The sequence below is a fragment of the Nyctereutes procyonoides genome, unplaced genomic scaffold (assembly GCF_905146905.1).
Source record: "Nyctereutes procyonoides isolate TBG_1078 unplaced genomic scaffold, NYPRO_anot_genome, whole genome shotgun sequence".
NCBI lineage: Eukaryota > Metazoa > Chordata > Mammalia > Carnivora > Canidae > Nyctereutes > Nyctereutes procyonoides.
The window spans coordinates 51,650,982-51,671,388 of NW_026575044.1; the positions used below are offsets into that span (position 1 = coordinate 51,650,982).

A 20,407-nucleotide genomic window follows, 5' to 3' on the forward strand; every position below is an offset into this window, starting at 1 on the left:
TGAGCAGTTGTAGTGTCCTTCCTGTGCCAACTCAGCTGTAACAGAGGTATCCCTGCAGGCCTGCAAGAGGACAGCTGGTTACCTCTAATGCTGGGGTGGGTGGTAGGAGGCCAGGAGAATGCTTTGTGCTTCACAATTTGATGGGTCTTGCTCAGAACCCCAGACACTTGGCCTATGCACCTAGATTCCTTTGCTCCTGCAAACTAGTTTCTACAGGCTAGAAAATCTTCACGTGTAACGAGGCAATTATAGAGGTATTGCTTGTGCCCCTGCTGTGTCCTCAGCACTGTGGGAGATACAGGGGTAAATACACTGACCCTGGGAGGTTTATTTTTCATTAAAAGTCTGATCCCTGCTTTACTGTTCTTATTATCTTATTGCAGAAACAATTTGTTCATGCGTAAAAACATTAAAGGCTAACGTGGTAGATAATAATGTGCTTATACTGTCTGTGATGGTACTTTGTGGAAGAAATACTAGGAATAATGAAGGATCCAGTTTTATTACGTACCACAGTGCAAATAGCAATTCTCAGTCTACTTAGAGACCTGCTCCCTCTTCTCTGGGTCCAAGGACTGTAGGTTCTGGTTCTGGAAACGAGTAGATTGGAGGCTTCTGCAGACTGTAGGGTTCAAGGTGGTAATTATAGACAGATTTCCTAAGGGACAGAAACTGATCTACTTTAGGTTCTGTATCCCAACACAGAATCCAGGGGCTGGGCTATTTATTGTTTGAGTGCCATTACTCATTTTGGGAACCAGTAAGGAACGGGGGGAAAAATTACCACCAAGCCAGAGAGAGAAGCAGGCTAATTGAATACTTTGAGCTTACAGAAGAATAAAGAGGAAAAGGGAAAAGTCAGGGTTGCGCATCTCTGATGTCAGAGTGTGGTAAGAAGCATGGGTGTTAGTGATTGCAGGGTTGCGGTGGGGAAAGAATTAAAGCCACCAGAGATGAGACTTGATGCTGAACAATTCCTATGGGAGAAAGCAATAAATGATGTAATGTCTGAAGTAACGGAGAAGTAAAGAAGCAGTTATGTGGTGAGTGCTGCTTAGGGACCCAATTATTTAATTCTCAAAATAGTTTTTTAGGAGCACATTTATTTTACTCATTTTGACAGGTGAGAAAACAGATTCAAAGAGATCAAGTACCCTGTTCAAAATCACACAGTTGTAATGGATAGAGGCCAGAATCAAACCTAGACTGTGAAACATTGTTCTTTAAGATAAACTATAAACTCTCTTTAGAAAGAAACTGTAATTTAACATGTTACAGTGACAGAGCCTTCAGTGACCTTGTAAACACAAGGTAATGATTAAATTCTATGTTCTCCTGCCTTTAGCATGGTTTAGAGTTGCAGTGTCCAATATGGTAGCCACTAGCCATACATGGCTTTTGAGCACTTGAAATGTGCCTAGAGTCACATGTTGAAATGACAATATTTTGAATATATTGGTTAAATAAAATATATTATTAAAATTAACTTCCTGTTTCTTTTTGCTTTCTAAAATGCAGCTACTAGAAAATGTTAAACTGTAGATCTGTTTTACATTTTATTTCTGTTAAGCTGTGGATTTTGAGTAATGCTAAGACTATGCATGGATTGGTATCACCTTGTTGTTAGGGAACTCTAGGTCCTATCTTACTCCTCCAGACACTGGGCCCTTCCTGACCACAGAGTCCTATACAGGATACCCCAAGCCTTGAAGGACTTCCTGATCCCTGGCTACTGCTCAGGGTTTCTCACCATCCTTCACCTCCATTCATTCATCTTTTCAGTCAAAACGTACCTCAGAACCAGGTTTCTGCTCTGACAGCTCAATACAATTGATTCTTGATGACCTTGGTGCTTGGTTCTCAGTCCATGTCTACTGGAAGCCTGAATCCTGAACAAGGTGTGGTTGTGACCTTTTTCTCCTTTATTATTACTGAATCTGCATTCATAAAATGCCATACCTATTAGAGAAGAATAGTTTGTTAATTGAGTGGCTCTAGGCTCTAAATAATTCTGATAATAGATCAACTCCCAACCATAATATAATCCCTGACATCATCTCTCTCCAACCCACCTCAGCCATGTCATATTTTGTTCAACTAAATCTAGGTACCTGTGTGTGTGTACCTTGAACCCTGAATCTTTTCATCAAGTTATCTGCAAATGTTTGTTTTCTTTTCCCAGGAGACTCCTTTACCAAGACTTTAACACTAGTATTTTGGTAATCCTGACAGTAGTGTTCTGTGACTATTGACTTTCTGCCATATGAGTTAAGAATTTTGTTACTTGCAATTCATCCTGGAGTCTCGCTATTCACCTAAGGTTGACTTGATAAAACTGGCTGAAAATACAAAGCTCAAGACATTGGATTTCATGATGGCGCCAGGAGGAGCAGAAATTGCATCAAGCCTGCCCCAAAATGTTTCCTCCTTTCCTCCCTCCTTTGTTTCCTCCCTCCCTCCCATCTTTTCTCCTATTCTTTACATTGGGAAGCAACAGTGGTGAGGCATTATGCTCAATTCTAGGAATACAGAAATGAGAAAGAGATTGTCTACATGATTTTATGAAATGTATCAATATGTATTTAAAATGGTGTGTTTCCAACTTTTTAGTGGAATTTTGTGTAAAGAGAAATGTAGAAATTCAAGTTACCCCAAAATGTCAGGAGCACTACTCTTGCATTAAATTGAGCACAAGAGAAATAAGAAAGCTTTACTATCAGTTTTTCCTCCACTTTCCTTTTCCTTTTTTTCCCTTCCCTCCCTCCCTTCCTTCTTAGTAGAAGGTCTTTTTATTGTCACAACTCGTTATATGAGTTGTGATATATATCCTATATAGTTAGAGATAGTTGCCTCCTCTAGTTGAAAAGTATTTTGATGCTATGTTGTCTATCCCTGAGAAACAATGTGGGATAGTGGGGGGCGAGATGAAGGTCAGGAATTAGAAGACCTCTAATTCTTGCTCTATCCAGGTTCACCCTATTTGAAGCACCTTGGACAAATCACTTCATGTTTGAGTTTGTCTAGATAATCTCTAGAGCCCTGTTCAAAATTTTAACTTTATAACTCCGTGAACTTTTATTCAAATGGCACTTAAGAAATATTTGAGATTGATTTGATGACATCTTATGTATAGGCTCAAAGACTCAAACATGTTAAACCTTAGTCACTTAAGCTCTTTGCAGTTGTAGCAGGATGTATTACTTTCATACATCCAATTTGATTTAGTGTTGGTGGAGGTAATGATTAATTGAAAGCATGCTATCGATTTTGGATCAATTTTAAGTGATAAGTATTTGTTTTCAGAGAGCCAAGCCTCCCAAAGTTCAAGGGGCTGAGCAACATCTGGAAAGAATCCAACACAGCCATCAGAAACATCATGCTATTTTGGCTTCCATTAAGTCAAAGGAGCGAGATCGCTTGAAAGTTGACTGGGACCAGCACAATGATCGCAAGTTTGTGGACAGTCTTGTGAAAGCAAGAATCAAGGATGCCATGCAAGGTTTTATTATCAACACTGAAGAAAGACGAAATAAGTAAGATTCACAAACCTAGTGCTTTGGACTATAAAACATTCCCAAAACCCAAATGGGAGATTGACCAAAAATCAAGTGAATTTTTATAGTAATTTTATAGATCATGGCTGAGATATTCAAAGCTTTACCAAATTAATAGCTACTGCTTGTTGGATTTTCACTTGTGATAACCCACATTTGATAGGAAGCAAAAGAATGTATTTAATACTCTGTTACTTTAATGAAAATTTGTTTGTGTTCTCTTGTTGAAGATGTATATTATAGATCTAATTTGTACAAGATCAAATAAAATATGGCACATGTCATTCTCTATTGCTTTAAATGAGGACTAGTCTTGTTTTATAGAAGACTGCAATGAGATTTTCCTTACAAAATTTATGATTAAGCATGTGCTTTGGTAATCAAATAAAAACAAATAAAAACCAATTAGAAAAATGGTCTAGGTGGCATGACAGTTTTAATTTTTTTGTAACTTGTTTCAGGCTACGTGAACTTTTAGCATCAGAAGAAAGTGGGTATTTTACTGAAATGCAGTTGAAAGAAGAAACAATTGAGGAGAAAAAAGATAAAATGAGAGATAAAATAAGATTATTGAAAGAGAAGAAAGAAAAGGAGAGACAGGATCTTGTGGCTGAAAAACTAGACCAGCAATTCAGGTAATTATATCAGAAAAACACAGAAACTGAAGTTGGTGCAAAAAAAATGATTTAGGAATTCTAATTTATGGAAAAGTATGGCCTTAAGGTGGTATTCATGGTAGTTGTGCCTCTGAGTCTTGTAATTATACACATCATTGGATAATGCAGGCACTGAGGGTTTGCTGTTGTAGTATAGTGAGAATGCTTAGGACTTACTGTATTAGCACATTTTAAATATGTAATAGTATTATTGTCTATAGTCACCATACTGTACATTAGATTCCCAGAACTAACTTATTTGTCTTACAACTGAAAGTTTGTGTCCTTTGGCCAACATCTCATTTTTCCCACCCCCAGTCCTTGGGAACCACCATTCTACTCTGTTTCTACACATTTAACTTTTTTTTTTTTTTAATTAAATGAGAATACAGTATTTGTCTTTTGTCTGTCTGGCTTAACCCACTTAGTATAGTGTCCTCCAGGTTTATCCATGTTGTCTTAAGTGGCGGGATTTCTTTCTTTTTTATATCGAGTAATATTCCATTTCACACACCAACACGTGCATACACACATATGTATATATATTCACTTACACATGCATGTATGCATATATAGATGCATATGTACGTACATAGATGTGTGTATATATATCATATATATATATATCATGGTTTTTTTTATCCTATCACATATCACTAGATGTTTAGAATGTTTCTGTATCTTGACTATTTTGAATAATGCTGCAAGGAATATTATATTGCAGATATCGAGATACTGATTTCATTTCCTTTGAATATATGCCCAGAAGTGGAATTGCAGGATCATATGGTAGTTCTATTTTTGTTTTTTTAGGAATCTTCATACTGTTTTTCATAATAGTTATACCAACTTAAAATCTCATAAACAGTGTACAAAGGATTCCTTTTCTCTACATCTTCCTAATGATTGTTATCCTCTGTCATTTTGATAATAGCTATCCTAGCAAGAATGAGGTAGTACCTCATTGTGATATTGATTTGCATTTCCCTGGTGATTAGTGACCAAGTATGTTTTCATGTAATTATTGGCCATTTGTCTCTCTTCTCTGGAAAAGTGTCTATTCAGGTACTTTGCTCATTTTAAAATCAGATTTTTGGGGGCAACTGGGCTGTATGAGTTACTTAAATATTTTAGGTATTAACAGCTTAACAGATACATAGTTTGAAAATATCCCATTATTACCTTTTCACTTTGTTGTTTCCTTTATTGTGCAGAACTTTTTTTGTGTGTGCAGAACTTTTTATTTTTATTTTTATTTTTTTATTTTTTAAAGATTTAGAAGCCTGCCAAGGGATCACTTATCTCTTTTTAATTTTTTTTTAATTTTTATTTATTTATGATAGTCACACACACAGAGAGAGAGAGAGAGGCAGAGACATAGGCAGAGGGAGAAGCAGGCTCCACGCACCGAGAGTCCGACGTGAGATTTGATCCCGGGTCTCCAGGATCGCGCCCTGGGCCAAAGGCAGGCGCTAAACCGCTGCACCACCCAGGGATCCCTGTGCAGAACTTTTTAATTTGATGTAGTCCTACTTGTTTATTTTGGTATCATATCCAAAAAATCATGTCAAAACCAATGTCAGAGATTTTTACCTATGTTTTTGCTTATGTGTTTTATATTTTCTGGTTTTATGTTTAAGTCTTTAATCCATTTTGAGTTAGCTTTTATGAATGGTATATATAATAGTCCAATTTCATATTTTTCATGTGGATTATGTTTTCCCAAGATTACTTATTGAAGAGACTATTTTTCTTCACTTCGTGTTCTTTGCCTTATTGTAAAAGATTAGTTGATTACATAAGTATGAATTTATTTCTGGGCCCTCTATTCTGTTTCTTTGATCTATGTATCTATTTTTATGCCAGTACTATACTGTTTTAATTAACTTTGTAATATAGTTTGAAATCAAGTGTGTGATGCTTCACGCTTTGTTGTTGTTGTTTTTTTTAAGATTTTATTTATTTATTCATGAGAGAGACACACACAGACACAGAGAGAAAGAGAGAGGCAGAGGCACAAGCAAAGGGAGAAGCAGGGTCCATGCAGGGAGCCTGACGTGGGACTCGATCCCGGGTATCCAGGATCACGTCCTGGGCTGAAGGCAGTGCTAAACCGCTGAGCCACCCGGGCTGCCCACTTTGTTGTTTTTTTTAATCAAGATTGCTTTGGCTCTTTTGTGGTTCCATCTGAGTTTTAGGATTTATTTTTTCTATTTCTGTGAAAAATTCCATTGGAACTTTGGTGGAGATTGCATTGACTGTGTAGATCACTGCGTGGTATCGACATTTTAACAATATTGATTCTTTCAATCCAAAGATAAATGCTATCTTTCCATTTATTGATTCTGTCTTCAGTTTCATTCATCAGTGTCCTGTAGTTTTCAGTGTATTAATCTTTAACCTCCTTGGTTAAATTTTTTCCTAAATATTTCATTGTTACTAATGCTTTTTACAAATGGGGTTGCTATCTTAATTTCTCTTTCAGATAGTTCATTTTTAGTGTATAGAAATGCAACTGATTTCTATATGTTGCTTTCATAGCCTGCAATTTTACTGAACTTATTGATTAGTTCTAACAGATTTTTTTGGGGAGTTTTTAGGGTTTTCTATATACAAGATCATGTCATGTGCAGATAGTTTTACTTCTTTTCCATTTTGGCTGCTTTCTATCTCTTTTTCTTGCTTAATTGCTCTAGCTGAGACCTCCAGTACTATGTTGAATAAAAGTGACAAGAATGGGCATCCTTATCTTGTTCCTGATTTCAGAGGAAGAGCCTTCAACTTCCTACCTTTGAGCATATGTGTCTTTATTGTGTTGAGCTACATTCCTTCTGTACCTAGTTTGTTGAGAGTTTTTATCATGATAGTATGTTGAATTTCGTGAGATGCTTTTTTTCTGTATCTATTGCCATGATCCTATAATTTTTATTCTTCATTTAGTTAATGTGGTGCATCACGTTTATTGATTTGTGTATATTGAACCATCTCTGCCTCCCAGGGATAAATTCCACTTGATCATGGTATATGATCCTTTTAAAATGCTGTTAAATTTGGTTTACTAGTATTTTGTTAAGAATTTTTGCAGGTATATTCATCAGGGATATTGGCCTTTTATTTCCTTTTCTCATAGCGTCCTTGCCTGGCTCTGGTGGGAGGATAATGTTGGCCTCATAAAATGCATTTGGAAGTATTTTCTCATCTTCAATATTTTGGAAGCTTTTGAGAGGGATTAGTATTAATTATTCCTTAAATGTTTGGTAGAATTCACCAATGAAGCCATCTAGTCCTGGGATTTTCTTTATTGGGAAATTTTTTTATTAGTGATTCAATCTCCTGATTCATTATTCTTTTAAGATTTTGTATTTCTTCATGATTCAGTCTTGATAGGTTAATATGTGTCTAGGAATCTATCTATTTCTCCCAGGCTAATTTGTTGGTTTATAATTGTTCATAGTAGCCCTTTATGATCCTTTGTGGTTTTGAAGTATCAGTTGTAATGTCTCCTCTTTCATTTCTGATTTTATTTATTTGAGTCATCTCTCCTCTTTCTTAGTCCAGCTAAAGGTTGTCAATTTTGTTAATTTTTTCAAAAAACCAGTTAGTTTCGTTGATCTTTCCTTTCATATTACTAGTCTCTATTTTATTTATTTCTGCTTTGATCTTTGCTCTTTCCTTCTAACTTTAGGCATAGTTCTTTTTCTAGTTCCTTGAACTGAAGTTAGGTCATTTTTTCGAGTTTTTTCTTTTTTCTTAATATAGATGTTTATTGCTATAAAAATCCCTCTTTAAAAAGAAAAAGATTGGGATCCCTGGGTGGCGCAGCGGTTTGGCGCCTGCCTTTGGCCCAGGGTGCGATCCTGGAGACCCGGGATCGAATCCCACGTCAGGCTCCCGGTGCATGGAGCCTGGTTCTCCCTCTGCCTGTGTCTCTGCCTCTCTCTCTCTCTCTCTGACTATCATAAATAAATTAAAAAAATAAAAATAAATAAATAAAAAGAAAAAAAATTATTTATTTATTCATGAGAGACACAGAGAGAGGGGCAAAGACACAGGCAGAGGGAGAAGCAGGCTCCATACAGGGAGCCCGATGCGGGACTCAGTCCCAGGACTCCAGGATTATGCCATGGACCGAAGGCAGGCGCTAAACCGCTGAGCCACCCAGGGATCCCCCTGTAAAAGTCCCTCTTAAAACTGCTTTTGCCACATCCCATAAGTCTGGTTTGTTCTGTTTCCATTTTCATTTGTTTCAAGATATTTTCGATTTCCCTTTTGATTTCTTCTTTGACCCATTGGTTGTTCAGAAGTATGTTTTTTAGTTCCCACATTATTTGTTAGTTTTCCAGCTTTGTTCCTGCTATTAATTTCCAGTTCTATACCATTGTGGTCAGAAAAGATAATAAGATTTCAATCTTTTTAAATTTGTTAAGACATTTTTTGTGACCTAGCATATGATATATCCTGGAGAATGCTTTTCTCTGCTCATCTACTCTGGATACTTTCAAATTTCATATTTTTGAGTTCTTAGATTTTTTTTATTCTACTTGATCAAATCAGGTGTTGATGTCCTCTCTGCATTTTTCATTTCACATATTGTGTTCTTTCTTTATTCATGAGATACACAGAGAGAGAGAGAGAGAGAGGCAGAGACATAGGCAGAGGGAGAGGGAGAAGCAGGCTCCCCATGGGGAGCCTGATGCCGGACTCAATTCCAGGACCCCAGGATCACAACCTGTGCCAAAGGCAGATGCTCAACGACTGAGCCACCCAGGCATCCCCCAACGTGTTCTTTAGCTCCAGAATTTGTTTTTTTTTTTTTTTTTTTTTTATGATTTCTATCTCTCTTGTTGAAACTCTCATTTTGTTCATGTATTTTCCTGATTTTGTTGAATTGTCTGTCTCTGTTCTCTTGAAACTCATTGAGCTTCTTTAGAACAATTATTTTGAATTCTTTGTCTTTAGGATTGATAACTAGAAAATTATTGACTTGCTTTGGTGACATCATGTTTTCTTGATTTTTTTTGTGTTCCTTGAAGTCTTGTGTTGCTCTCTTCACATTTGAAGGAGTTACTGCCTCCAGTCTTTATTGGATTGCTTCTGGAGAGAAATACCTTCATCAGGCAGCTCAGCTAGGGATTCTGAGGCTTTCTCAGACCTTTTAACAGATGTGCCTGTGCTTCACTTCTTGTTTGTTTGTTTGCTTGTTTGTTTTTTTCAGGGAGAGGATTCTTAAGATTGAATACCTTCTCTCAATCCTGAAAAGCCAGGCCAGATACTAAGAGACTCTCATTTGTTTTCCCTAGTATGATACCCTGAAATGCTCAAATTTGTGTACCTTCTCCCAGTCTCACAGAGTTGGGCTGGCTTTCTATGTATGCTAGCTACCCATCTGCAAAGGCTCATACTCATTATCCAGTGGAGCACATGAAAGGACCTGGCCACAGGGGATGAACCATGGAGTAATGGGGTGTTCGTGGGTCTGTAGGCAAGATGTCCCCAGTAGTTCATGGGTGGGCTTTCTGGCGGAGTTCATGTGGCAGTTAGGAGGCTCCACATCTCTTGATGCTTTCTGGGCCCTGGTTGCTGTGCTCCCCACCTCTTCTAACCCCTCAGCCATGCACCTCAGTATTTTGGGGCAAGAAAGAAGAGGGCTACTTGGGGGAAGTCTAAATGCTTACTTACATGCTTTCACTTTCTCTAGTGAGAGAAATCATGGCCTGAGGGGCATCTCTCTTGGTACTGAGTTCTGCCACCTTGGCAGAGGGGTGACATGGATAAAATGAAGCTGTTTTTACTCTCTTTGATGTGTCTATTATTGAACTTTTGGCTCTAGTAGTGTGCCGTAACTTCTCTACTGGACTTCTGGACTCCCACAAAGGTACTCTCATCCATGGCCAATCATCAAAATTGGTGGTCTATAGGGGAGAAATGGTAGGAAACTTCTAGTCCACCACATTGCTCATGTCCACTCATGCAGGTACTGAGTTTGTGTAAGTACCATACTCTAATGGTCTGTGCTTGTCTCCCAGTTAGGATAGAAGTACCAAGTGAGATTCTGTTATTGAATTTTAGACATTAACCTCAGACTTGCTATTGGCAGGAAGTTCCTGTCCCAGGACATCTTTGGTAGAGTTGAGTTTTCCGCCTAGTGCTGTCATCTCTACCTGTGCAGAATGTGTGCTTGGTTCCCCGTTCTTTGTTGTTTCCCCACCTGGTCTCTTGGTCCTTGGAGTCTGATCACCTTAACTTTTAATCTACTTCCTGACCCATACCTACAGTGACTCTCAGTTTTCAGATCCTCAGTCTTCACTATCCTCAGTCCAATTCTGTGGTTGTCTCCATCAGCCCTTTTTGTCTTGCCTTTTCCATCTTGGGATACTCTGAGCCTATGCCCTCAGTTAAGTCCAATACCCTGTCCTTACAGAGGGAAGATTTGCATGGAAGTACCTAAGGGTGATCTGACATGATTTATTTTATATCATGAAGAGCTTGGCAAAGGCTTTTAATTTCACAAACTGTGAGTGATTTCTTACCTCTAAGCAAAGGTATACTTAAAAAGTCTCAGTTTATTATATTCCTTCTTAGAGCAAGGATGCATTTCCATATTTATGATTTCATTATATATGTAATTCCTCAGTTATATTTTCATTGCCTCTAATAATGCCTTCTAAGAGTGTGTGAGCATCCAGAATTACTATTATAGATTTCAGGATTGCATGTTCATTTTGCTCCCTCTTTTTATTCATGTCTCTTAATGTAGTGATGATCACATGATATAACCCATCAAATGCTCCAGATTATCCATTTTATCAGTCTCTTAATTTTAGAGTAACTGATTAAGATTTTTATCTTCAGAAGGGATTTTTAAAGTTTAAGTGTTACTTGGAAATGCTCAAATCATAGCCATTATCATTCAATAGTTAAATAAATATTTCTGAGCTCCTACTTTGTGCCAGATTCTATGATTAAATAATAGATTGATTGGCTTAACAGAAAAAAATGAATGTCACTTAGGCTATCAGGTCACCAAATGTGAGCACAGCAGGTTGTGTATCATGTTACTCTGGATTCTGGAAGAAAGTGGTATAACAAAGTAACAAAGTAAATATAAACCCCAAGTTAAAGTCTAGCACAATTCAGAAAGAATGCAGGAGTTCATTTTTTACAGCATGCAAAATCTGAGTAGATAAGAAATACAAAGGTGAATAGATGTGAGAAAGCAAAACTGGCATGCAGAGGGTCAAAATATGGTTTCAGAGGCAAAAGTTTTGCCACCTCCTCTCTCTGTACCAGGAAGTTGCTATTAATCATATAGACTGTCTTAAATCCTCCTAGTAGAGGCCCAGAGGACAAGAATCTATTTCAGTGAATAGTGCATACAAATTGCAGATACAGCTGAGCTAACAAAGTAAATTAAATTGCTCACACTGGAGGGAATGGCAAGTCCCAGAACTTGGGGAACTGCTGAAGGAGGGCGGTGAAGCAAACCATAGTAGTAATGCATAATGACCAGAAGGGACTCGTCAGTGTCCTCATCTAGCAAATGGGTAACTTGAGTTCCACAGATATTAATTTTCCCGAGCCTTAAAGTTTGTAGTAATGAAGACAGAAATAGACTTAGATTTTCTAGTCTATGTAAAATAGAGCCTCACCCCTGACCTTGGTAGGACTTGGACACTTCCTATACTGGCTACTGGAGGAGAAGATGCAGGGAAGGACAAAGGGGACACCAGCAAGTGAATTTCAATGATCATTCACATATTTTCCACTCCCTGGTAAATGTTGCTCAACACAGTAAGAAAAATGAGGTTCAAAAGTGGTTTGTATTCTTTAAATACCTATTAATTTGGTAACATTTTCCAGATTTTATAGACAAATCTTGTATAACTGAGTATACAGCTTTATAGAGAAGTTGTATAACTTGCTAGTTAGGTAACTTGTTAGCCTTTTATAAAAACAGTTATATCCTACAGCATTATAATTCATCTGAAAACAAATTGTTTTTAGTGTTTTTAATGTAATACTGCCAACTTTTCAATACAGAGCATCATACATAGTTTTAATTCTTTATGAGAATGAAGGGTAAGGGTTAAATTTTGATCAAAGATGCTAAATCAGGCCCCACAGGGGAACCTGGGTGGCTCAGTCGGTCAAGTGTCCAACTCTTGGTTTCAGTTTAGGTTATGATCTCAGGGTCCTGGGATTGAGTCCTGTGTTGGGCTCTGTGCTCAGCACAGAGTCTGCTTGAGGATTCTCCCTCTCTCTCCCTCCCCCCCCACTTGCAGGTTCTCTCTCTCAAATAAATAAATAAATAAATAAATAAATAAATAAATAAATAAATAATCTTTTAAAAAATAGTACTAGTTTAGCATTAAATAAAGAAATAATCAGGGGATCCCTGGGTGGCTCAGCGGTTTAGCGCCTGCCTTCGGCCCAGGGCGTGGTCCTTGAGTCCCGGGATTGAGTCCCACATCGGGCTTCTGCATGGAGCCTGCTTCTCCCTCTGCCTGTGTCTCTGCCTCTTTCTCTGTGGGTCTCTCATGAATACATAAATAAAATCTTTAAAAATGAATGAATGAATGAATGAATGAATGAATGAATAAATAATCAGGTCCCAATATAAAAAATATAACTGGAGTTTTAATATATAGAGCAAGATGAAATCACTGCTCCTTCTTCTCTTCTACTGTCTCCTCCTCCTTTTTGTATTCCGCTCTATGAATATGCCACAGTTTATTCATTTCCCAGATGATAAGCATTTCAGTTATTTCTGGTTTGAGACTCTTATGAATATAGCTGCTATGAACGTGCTTGTACATATCCTTTGGTGGACATGTGCATTCATTTCTGTTAGGTGCCTAAAATATTTGATGTCTGGAATGGGTCATTTTTAGTGTTCCCATTCCTCTAAACAAGAAAATTATTTTCATTAGTAATTAAATGAAATGAATAATAATGACAAGATAGCCAATAATTTCTCTCTTTTTTTGTAATTTTAAAGTAATTATATATTCACAGAAATTGTCAAGATAGTACAGAGGTGCTATCTACCCTTATCCCAGTATCTTGCCATGGTTATATCTTACAGTACAATATGAAGAAAATGGACAGTGATACAATGTGTGTGCACAGTTCTGCCATTTTATCATATATGTAGATCCACGTAACTTACTACCACAATTTCATTGCCACAAAGATCTCCCTCATGCCTCCCCTTTATAGTCACACCCACCCCTCTCATGCCCATCACTCCCAACCTCTGGCAACCATTACACTCTTCCCCATCATTTTGCCATTTTCAAGAATATTACATACATGGAATCACACAATATGTGAGCTTTTGAGATTAGCCTTTTTTACTCAACATTGTGTCTTTGAGGTCCATCCAAATTGCTGCGTGTATCAATAGTTTGTCCTTTGTAGTCCCTTGTATGAATGTACTTAGGTTTTTGTGCAAATTATTCACTATTGAAGGACATTTTGGTTGTTTCTAGTTTTTAGCTATTATAAATAAATCTAATATTAACATTTGTATATAGCTTATGTGGCCATAAATTTTCATTTCTCTAGGATAATTGTCCTATGCTATTGCTGGGTCTTTCTATGTATGTTTAATTTTTAAAGAAACTGCCAAAGTGTTTTCCAGTATGGCTGTACCATTTTACAGTTGTACCAGCAATGTATAAAAGACTGACTTTTTCCATATTCTTGCCAGATTTTTATATTGTCACTGTTAGAACAGAGGTATGTAGTGATATCTCATTATGGTCTTAACTGGCATTTCCCTAAAGGCTGGTGATGTTGAATAACGTTTTATGTGCTTATTTGCTATCTGCATCTCCTCTTTGGTGAAATGTCTCTTACTTTTCCCTATTTTCTAATTGGATTAGCTATTGTTTTTAGAGTTCTTTATATATTCTAGATATGAGTTCTTTGTGTAGGATATGTGGTTTGAAAACATTTTTTCTTTTTAGTCTAGTTTTTTTGTTTGTTTGTTTTAAATCCTATTAACGGTCTTTCACAGAGAAAGTTTTTAGGTTTGAGGAAATTCAGTTTATCAATATTTCTTTTATGGATCATACTTTTGATACACCATGGAATTTGTTTTTAAGTGTCCTATATTTATATACAGTTAGTGATTAGATTCCAGATTAATGTAGGCATTTTTTGGCATTGTTTTGTTTTGGGGTGTTTTTATTAAATGAATATCCTAGGATGTGTTGTCAGAACGCTTGAGGGTTGTCTTGCCTCTGTTAATTACTAAAAGGTGATATAATGAAGTACCAAAGAACCCAAATTCCAGGGCCGGACTGCCAGGTCTTCAGTCCCAGCTCTAGCATATAGGAAATGTATGAACTTACCCAAGATGCTTAACTGCTCTGTGATTCTGTTTCATCTGTAAACTGGGGATAATAATAATAAGAATGAATTTGCTGTGATGTTGAAACATTGTTACGAAGATTACAAGAGTTCATGCCTGTCAAGTGCTTGGAATAGTGCCTGGCAAATAATAAGCATTCAGTAACTGTTGCTAATAATATTACAGCTACTGGCTGTGTAGTTTGGGAAGATGCTAAGGTTCCCTGGGTTTCAATTGCTATAACTCTAAAATGGGGTTAATGCTGCTCTAGTTATAAGACATACATGTGAGGATAAAATAAGATTTTACTGTGAAAGTATTTTGTAAAATATTCACAAACAAAAAGCTTTCCTCTTATCAATGATTATCATCATCAAAATAGATAAATACACTATCTGTAGATGAAAGTGAACTCCCTGAATCAGGTGTTCTCAAGGTTAAGTGAATAGGTGAATCATTACGATGCTGGGAGGTAATACTTGATATTTTTTATTTAAATCTCACCTGTCTTTGGTTTTTATTTTTGCATATATTTAATAAGTTATGTGACATTGTAATATAGTAATAATTACATACAATTTATAAATAATAATCCTACCTGTTTGTGAGTGCTTAGAATTTTTTTACTGAAAAGGATACATAAAGAAGTTTGAAGATCTACTGATCTAAAGAAATGCTTGATATGGGTACCTTCATATAATGTTAATTCAGGCTTTCTCGGCAACAGCCATCAAGTGCCTTACAGCAGTTTTGTACACATTTTATATTAAAGAAGGGAATTAAATTACCTTGAGGAAATCATCAGAGATAAGCAGAAGGAGCTACACTTAGATGTATTCATTGCAACGTTATAGTAAAAATCAGAAGTAACCTGTATGTTCATCAAATAAGGAAATATTTCAATAAATTGGTATATTTATAGGTTCCAGCCTCTATTCCATAGCTTACTAAATTATAGCAAAGTTTTGAGGTTATTTTAAGAAGACTCCATGAAGAAACATTCCCCAAATAGTGTAAGGTGGAAAAATTAAGATATAAGGAGATACCAGTATAAGTATATAGATATACAGAAAGACCCCAATTCTAGTAAAAATGCACATACACAAGACTGGAAAGAAATACACTAACATGCTACAAGCTGTTATGTCTGGGTAGAGGGATTAAGCATATCTTTAGTATCCTCATACTTTTCTATATTTTCCAGTTTTTCTGCATGTATTAGTTTTGTAATTAGAATGGTTTTTTTTTAAAGCAAAAATATAAGACATAACTTGTTATTCTTAGGCTTCAGAGTTTCATTAATTGAGTAACTTTTCTGGAGTATAAGTCATAGGATTGGGAAGGACTTTAATTAGTTGTCATGGACAATTCTCTGATAGACTGTCACTGATGAATTTTATATAGATGAATTCATTTTTCAATGTTAAAGTGTTTTGTTTTTTTGGTAACATAGCAATTTCAGCTTCTGTAATCTTTTTGAGCTTTCCACAGAATCTAGATAACTGCCAGTTATCATTATTTTGCTAATAAGCATGATTATGTATCAATTTAACCAACAATTATTTAACGGACATTGGGTAGGTACTGTGGGGAATATATTTCCCGAAATATGTTCCTGAGTCCCAGCCCTCACAGAGAGTCCCCTTTTAGTTAGGAAAACGAGACTAGTCCTCATCAAACATTGAACAATACTCAACAGTATTTGATAAATGTCAATTTCTGTGGTTTTGACCACTCTTGCAATTTTAGACATCAACCTTTTTATTAAGCCTTGGAAACTAAAATTCTTTGAAGTTCTTTACTAAGTCCATTCTCAAATTTCAGCTTCTTGGTGCCGAATTTGATGAAACCAAGACTTGATGTTTATGAATGTTGCTTTGAATCCGAGGTTCTCAAACTTCTGGGTCTTTATGTAAAAGAGCCAGAAGTTTCTGAGGCACTCCAAAAAAAACATACAGATGCCTGGGTCCTGCCTCCAGATATTCTGATTGAACAAGTTTGGTCTGGGAGTAGTGGAGGGAAGAAGTGAGGAGTAGGATTATAAAGATACCCCTAAGTAATTCTAAAGTATAAACAGTATTGAATATCACAGCCCTTAAATTAAAAACAAGGAAGAACATTTGAGGAAATTTGCATCACTAAGACTGAAAAAAAGGATGAGGTCTAAAGACTTACTGAAAGAGCAACTCTTCTGGAATGGTGGCATAAGCCTAGGTGTGAAAAGGCAGCATTTGAGCTATTTTCTCAGCTCTGGCAGGGATTCTACCAGGAATCCAGGGGCATTGGGGCAGCTTCACCATGATATGCTGACCCTTAGCTTTTTCCTTGGCATGTGGGGCCTTTTCCTACCAAAGCCTCAATTTACTTGCCTGTTACAGGGACCCATGCCTCTTCTAGTTCCTCTACAGTATTAATAATAGTTACCATTTATTATTACCTTTCTATTATTTACCAGATATTTTCATCCATTTTCTCTGATCCTTACCAGAACCTTGAAGGAGAGACTTGTTCTGCAGATAAAGAAACTGGCTCAGATAGGTCGAGCTTTTGATCTCAGGGTCACACAGAAATGTCAGATCTCAGTTTCAAAGCCTGTTGGGCCTGACTTCCAGTGCCTGTGTTTTGTCTGTGATGTCATGATGCCTGCCTTCCCGATGGCCCTCACATGTTCTCTCAGCTCTGGTGGCCTACATCCAATCCTTTTACTTCTCTTCCTTCAGTGTCTGACTGTGCAGGTGTGTGCCTAGAAGAGAGCAATGTCTCACGAAAGGCTGGATTTTGCTTTTTAAAAATTCTCCTTTCAGGGAACACTGTGAGGAGCTCCGAACCAAATTGTTTTGTATCCATCAGAAGAAGGTGTGCGAGGAGCGGAAAGCACAGATAGCTTTTAATGAAGAGCTGAAAAGGCAGAAACTAGTGGAAGAGGAGATGTTCTCAAAGCTCTGGGAGGAAGACCGATTAGCCAAGGAAAAGCGAGAAGTGGAAGAAGCGAGGAGGCAGAAAGAGCTAGTGGAGAATACACGCCTGGGGCTGAATGCCCAGATCACCAACATTAGAGCACAAAGGCAGGCTGAGCAGCAGCTGAAGGAGGAGGAGGCGCGCTTTGTGGTGGGTCTTTTATAATGCTTGTCACGGGATGATCCACTTATTGGTTATAGTACACAGTTTGCAGGCCTGCTAGCATGCACATTGCCTCATGGCCTGGCTCGTTCACAGGGCAACAGACCTTGGTCAGAGTCTTAGATTCCAAGGCCCAGTCCAGCCAACAGTGCCATCCTTTTGCAGGGGGCAAATTACTTCACTACTGTGACTTGGTCTCTTTATCTAAAAAATAAGGCAAAAGCCACTTGTCTTTGTTGTGAGTATGAAATGTGATAATCATAGGCAGTACCATGGAGAGCTAGTGGTAATTTGGCAACATCCCCTCATTCTCTGATATGGATTAAATCCTATGTCAAGTGCTTTACACCAGCTAGAGTTGGCCCTTCCACTGCAGCCACCAAAATGAATCATTTTGTTCCAGCAAGGTTGTTGCCCCTACTATAGAGAAATTAGAACTGTCACTGAAAATGTATGAAAGCACTAAAAAAAAAGCAATTTTAATATAAAGCTTCCAGCAACTGATAACGTTAATACCACCAAATTTAGGAAAAATGTATATTTCCCTGGGAAATCCCAAGTATTGAAATTTAGAACCGTAAGAAGTGCTAAAGGTAAGATATTTCAGAACCCTAAAAACCTTCCTGGGTTTGAGACTGTTCTCTTTTGGAGAGTTTAAGTGGAAGATGTCTTAAATATTTTAGTTTCTCTAAGAAAATTGAAAAGGTGGCCCCAAATTCCTTCTGTTGTAAGTTAGGTAGTGAGCCGTTTTTACCCACAGCACATCTGACACCAAATGTGTGGTGGGTTTTTTTTTTTTTCTCACACCAACAATTCTCTAATTCTCCATGGACACCAACAAGGTGACCTACAATTTGAATTCTGATGCTCAGTATCAGTGCTAGCATTAAACTCCAGAGGTTTAAAGGCTCCATCCCACAAGACTGCCTATACTCCAGAGGCCCGTCACAAGTGGTGGGTCCTCAGGTTACCCACACTTCTGTCCAAATTGGTTCCCACACTTCATTGGCTACAAAGTCAATAAAAGTTATGAGAAGTTCATAACTCCTCCTAAGATTGATAATTCACTAAAATAACACAACTCAAGAAAGTGCTTTACTTACTATAACCTGTTTATTGTAAAAGAGGCAAAGAGAAGAGATGCATAGGGCAAGGTATGGGGGGCAGTACAGTACACACAGCTTGCACATCCTCTCTGGGCATACCATGTGCCCAATACCTCCATGTGTTTATTTTATTTTATTTTTTAAAGATTTTATTTATTTATTCATGAGAGACACACAGAGAGGCAGAGACACAGGCAGAGGGAGAAGCAGGCTCCCTGAGGGGAGCCCAATGCGGGACTCGATCCCAGGATCCCAGGAGCCGAAGGCAGACGCTCAACCACCGAGCCACCCTGCTGCCTCCATTTGGCATTTTAATTTCTTTTTTTTTAATTTATTTATTTATGATAGTCACAGAGAGAGAGAGAGAGAGGCAGAGACACAGGCAGAGGGAGAAGCAGGCTCCATGCACCGGGAGCCCGATGTGGGATTCGATCCCGGGTCTCCAGGATCGCGCCCTGGGCCAAAGGCAGGTGCCAAACCGCTGCGCCACCCAGGGATCCCCCCATTTGGCATTTTAATGGAGGTTTTATTATATAAGCATGATTAATTAAATCATTGCCCATTGGTGATTCAACTCAATTTCTGGCCCCTCTCTCTTCTCTGGAGGTAGAGGGATCCCTCTGGAATTGAAAGTTTCAACCCTCTAATCATATGGTCCAGTCTTTCTGGTCACCAGCCCTGCCCTGAAGTTATGTAGGGCCTACAGCCATCAGTCATCACATGAGGATACAAGATAGTCTTACCACTTGAGAGAGCTCAAGGGTTTTGGAAGCTGTGTACCAGGACACAGGGATAAAGACCAAGTGTTTACTTTTCATTATACCATGCCTGGCTCTCTTTCTACCTTCCTTTCAAAACATTTTTTGAAAATCTTTTGGAAACAATTTTAGACTCACAAGTTGCAAAAATAGTAGAGTTCCTGTATACCCTTATGTAACCATATATATATATACACACACACACATATAGAACATATATATATACATATAACAAATATGTATATATATACACACACATATAATACATATAACAAATATGTATATATATACACATACATACATATATGTAACATTTTGTATTTATTATATTTATAGATTTATAAACTATAAATACCAAGAAATTAACAAAAATTGTATGATTATCTCAATAGATGCAGAAAAACATTTGAAAAAATTCAGAAGCCAATCATGTTAAAAATTATCAACAAATTCGGTGTAGAAGGAGGTATCTCAACATAGTTACAACACATGAATGACAAACCCATAGCTAACATCATGCTCAGTGGGAAAGGTTTTAAGCTTTTTGTCTAAAATCAGGAAAAGGGACACCTGGGTGGCTCAGCAGTTAAGCACATCTGCCTTCAACTCAGGGCATGGTCCTGGAGTACTAGGATCGAGTCCCACATCGGGCTTCCCTCATGGAGCCTGTTTCTCCCTCTGCCTATGTCTCTGCCTCTCTGTGTCTCTCATGAATAAATAAATAAAATCTTAAAAAAAAAAATAAAATCAGGAAAAAAACAAGGGTACTCACTGTCACCACTCTGGAAGTCCTAACCAGAGCACTTAGGTAAGAGACAGAATAAAAGTCATCTGAATTAGAAAGGAATAAGTAAAA

General features: G+C 37.5%; 1 protein-coding gene across 2 annotated transcripts in view; it reads left to right on the plus strand.

The window, feature by feature from the left end:
- Positions 1 to 20,407, plus strand: part of CFAP53 (cilia and flagella associated protein 53) — a 37,502-nt gene that overhangs the window by 842 nt on the left and 16,253 nt on the right. For both annotated transcript variants that reach the window (XM_055323502.1, XM_055323501.1), the window contains 3 exons: positions 3,304 to 3,533; positions 4,016 to 4,189; positions 17,372 to 17,675. In XM_055323502.1, the coding sequence (XP_055179477.1) occupies positions 3,304 to 3,533; positions 4,016 to 4,189; positions 17,372 to 17,675 (708 nt within the window). The remainder of the gene's footprint in view (positions 1 to 3,303; positions 3,534 to 4,015; positions 4,190 to 17,371; positions 17,676 to 20,407) is intronic.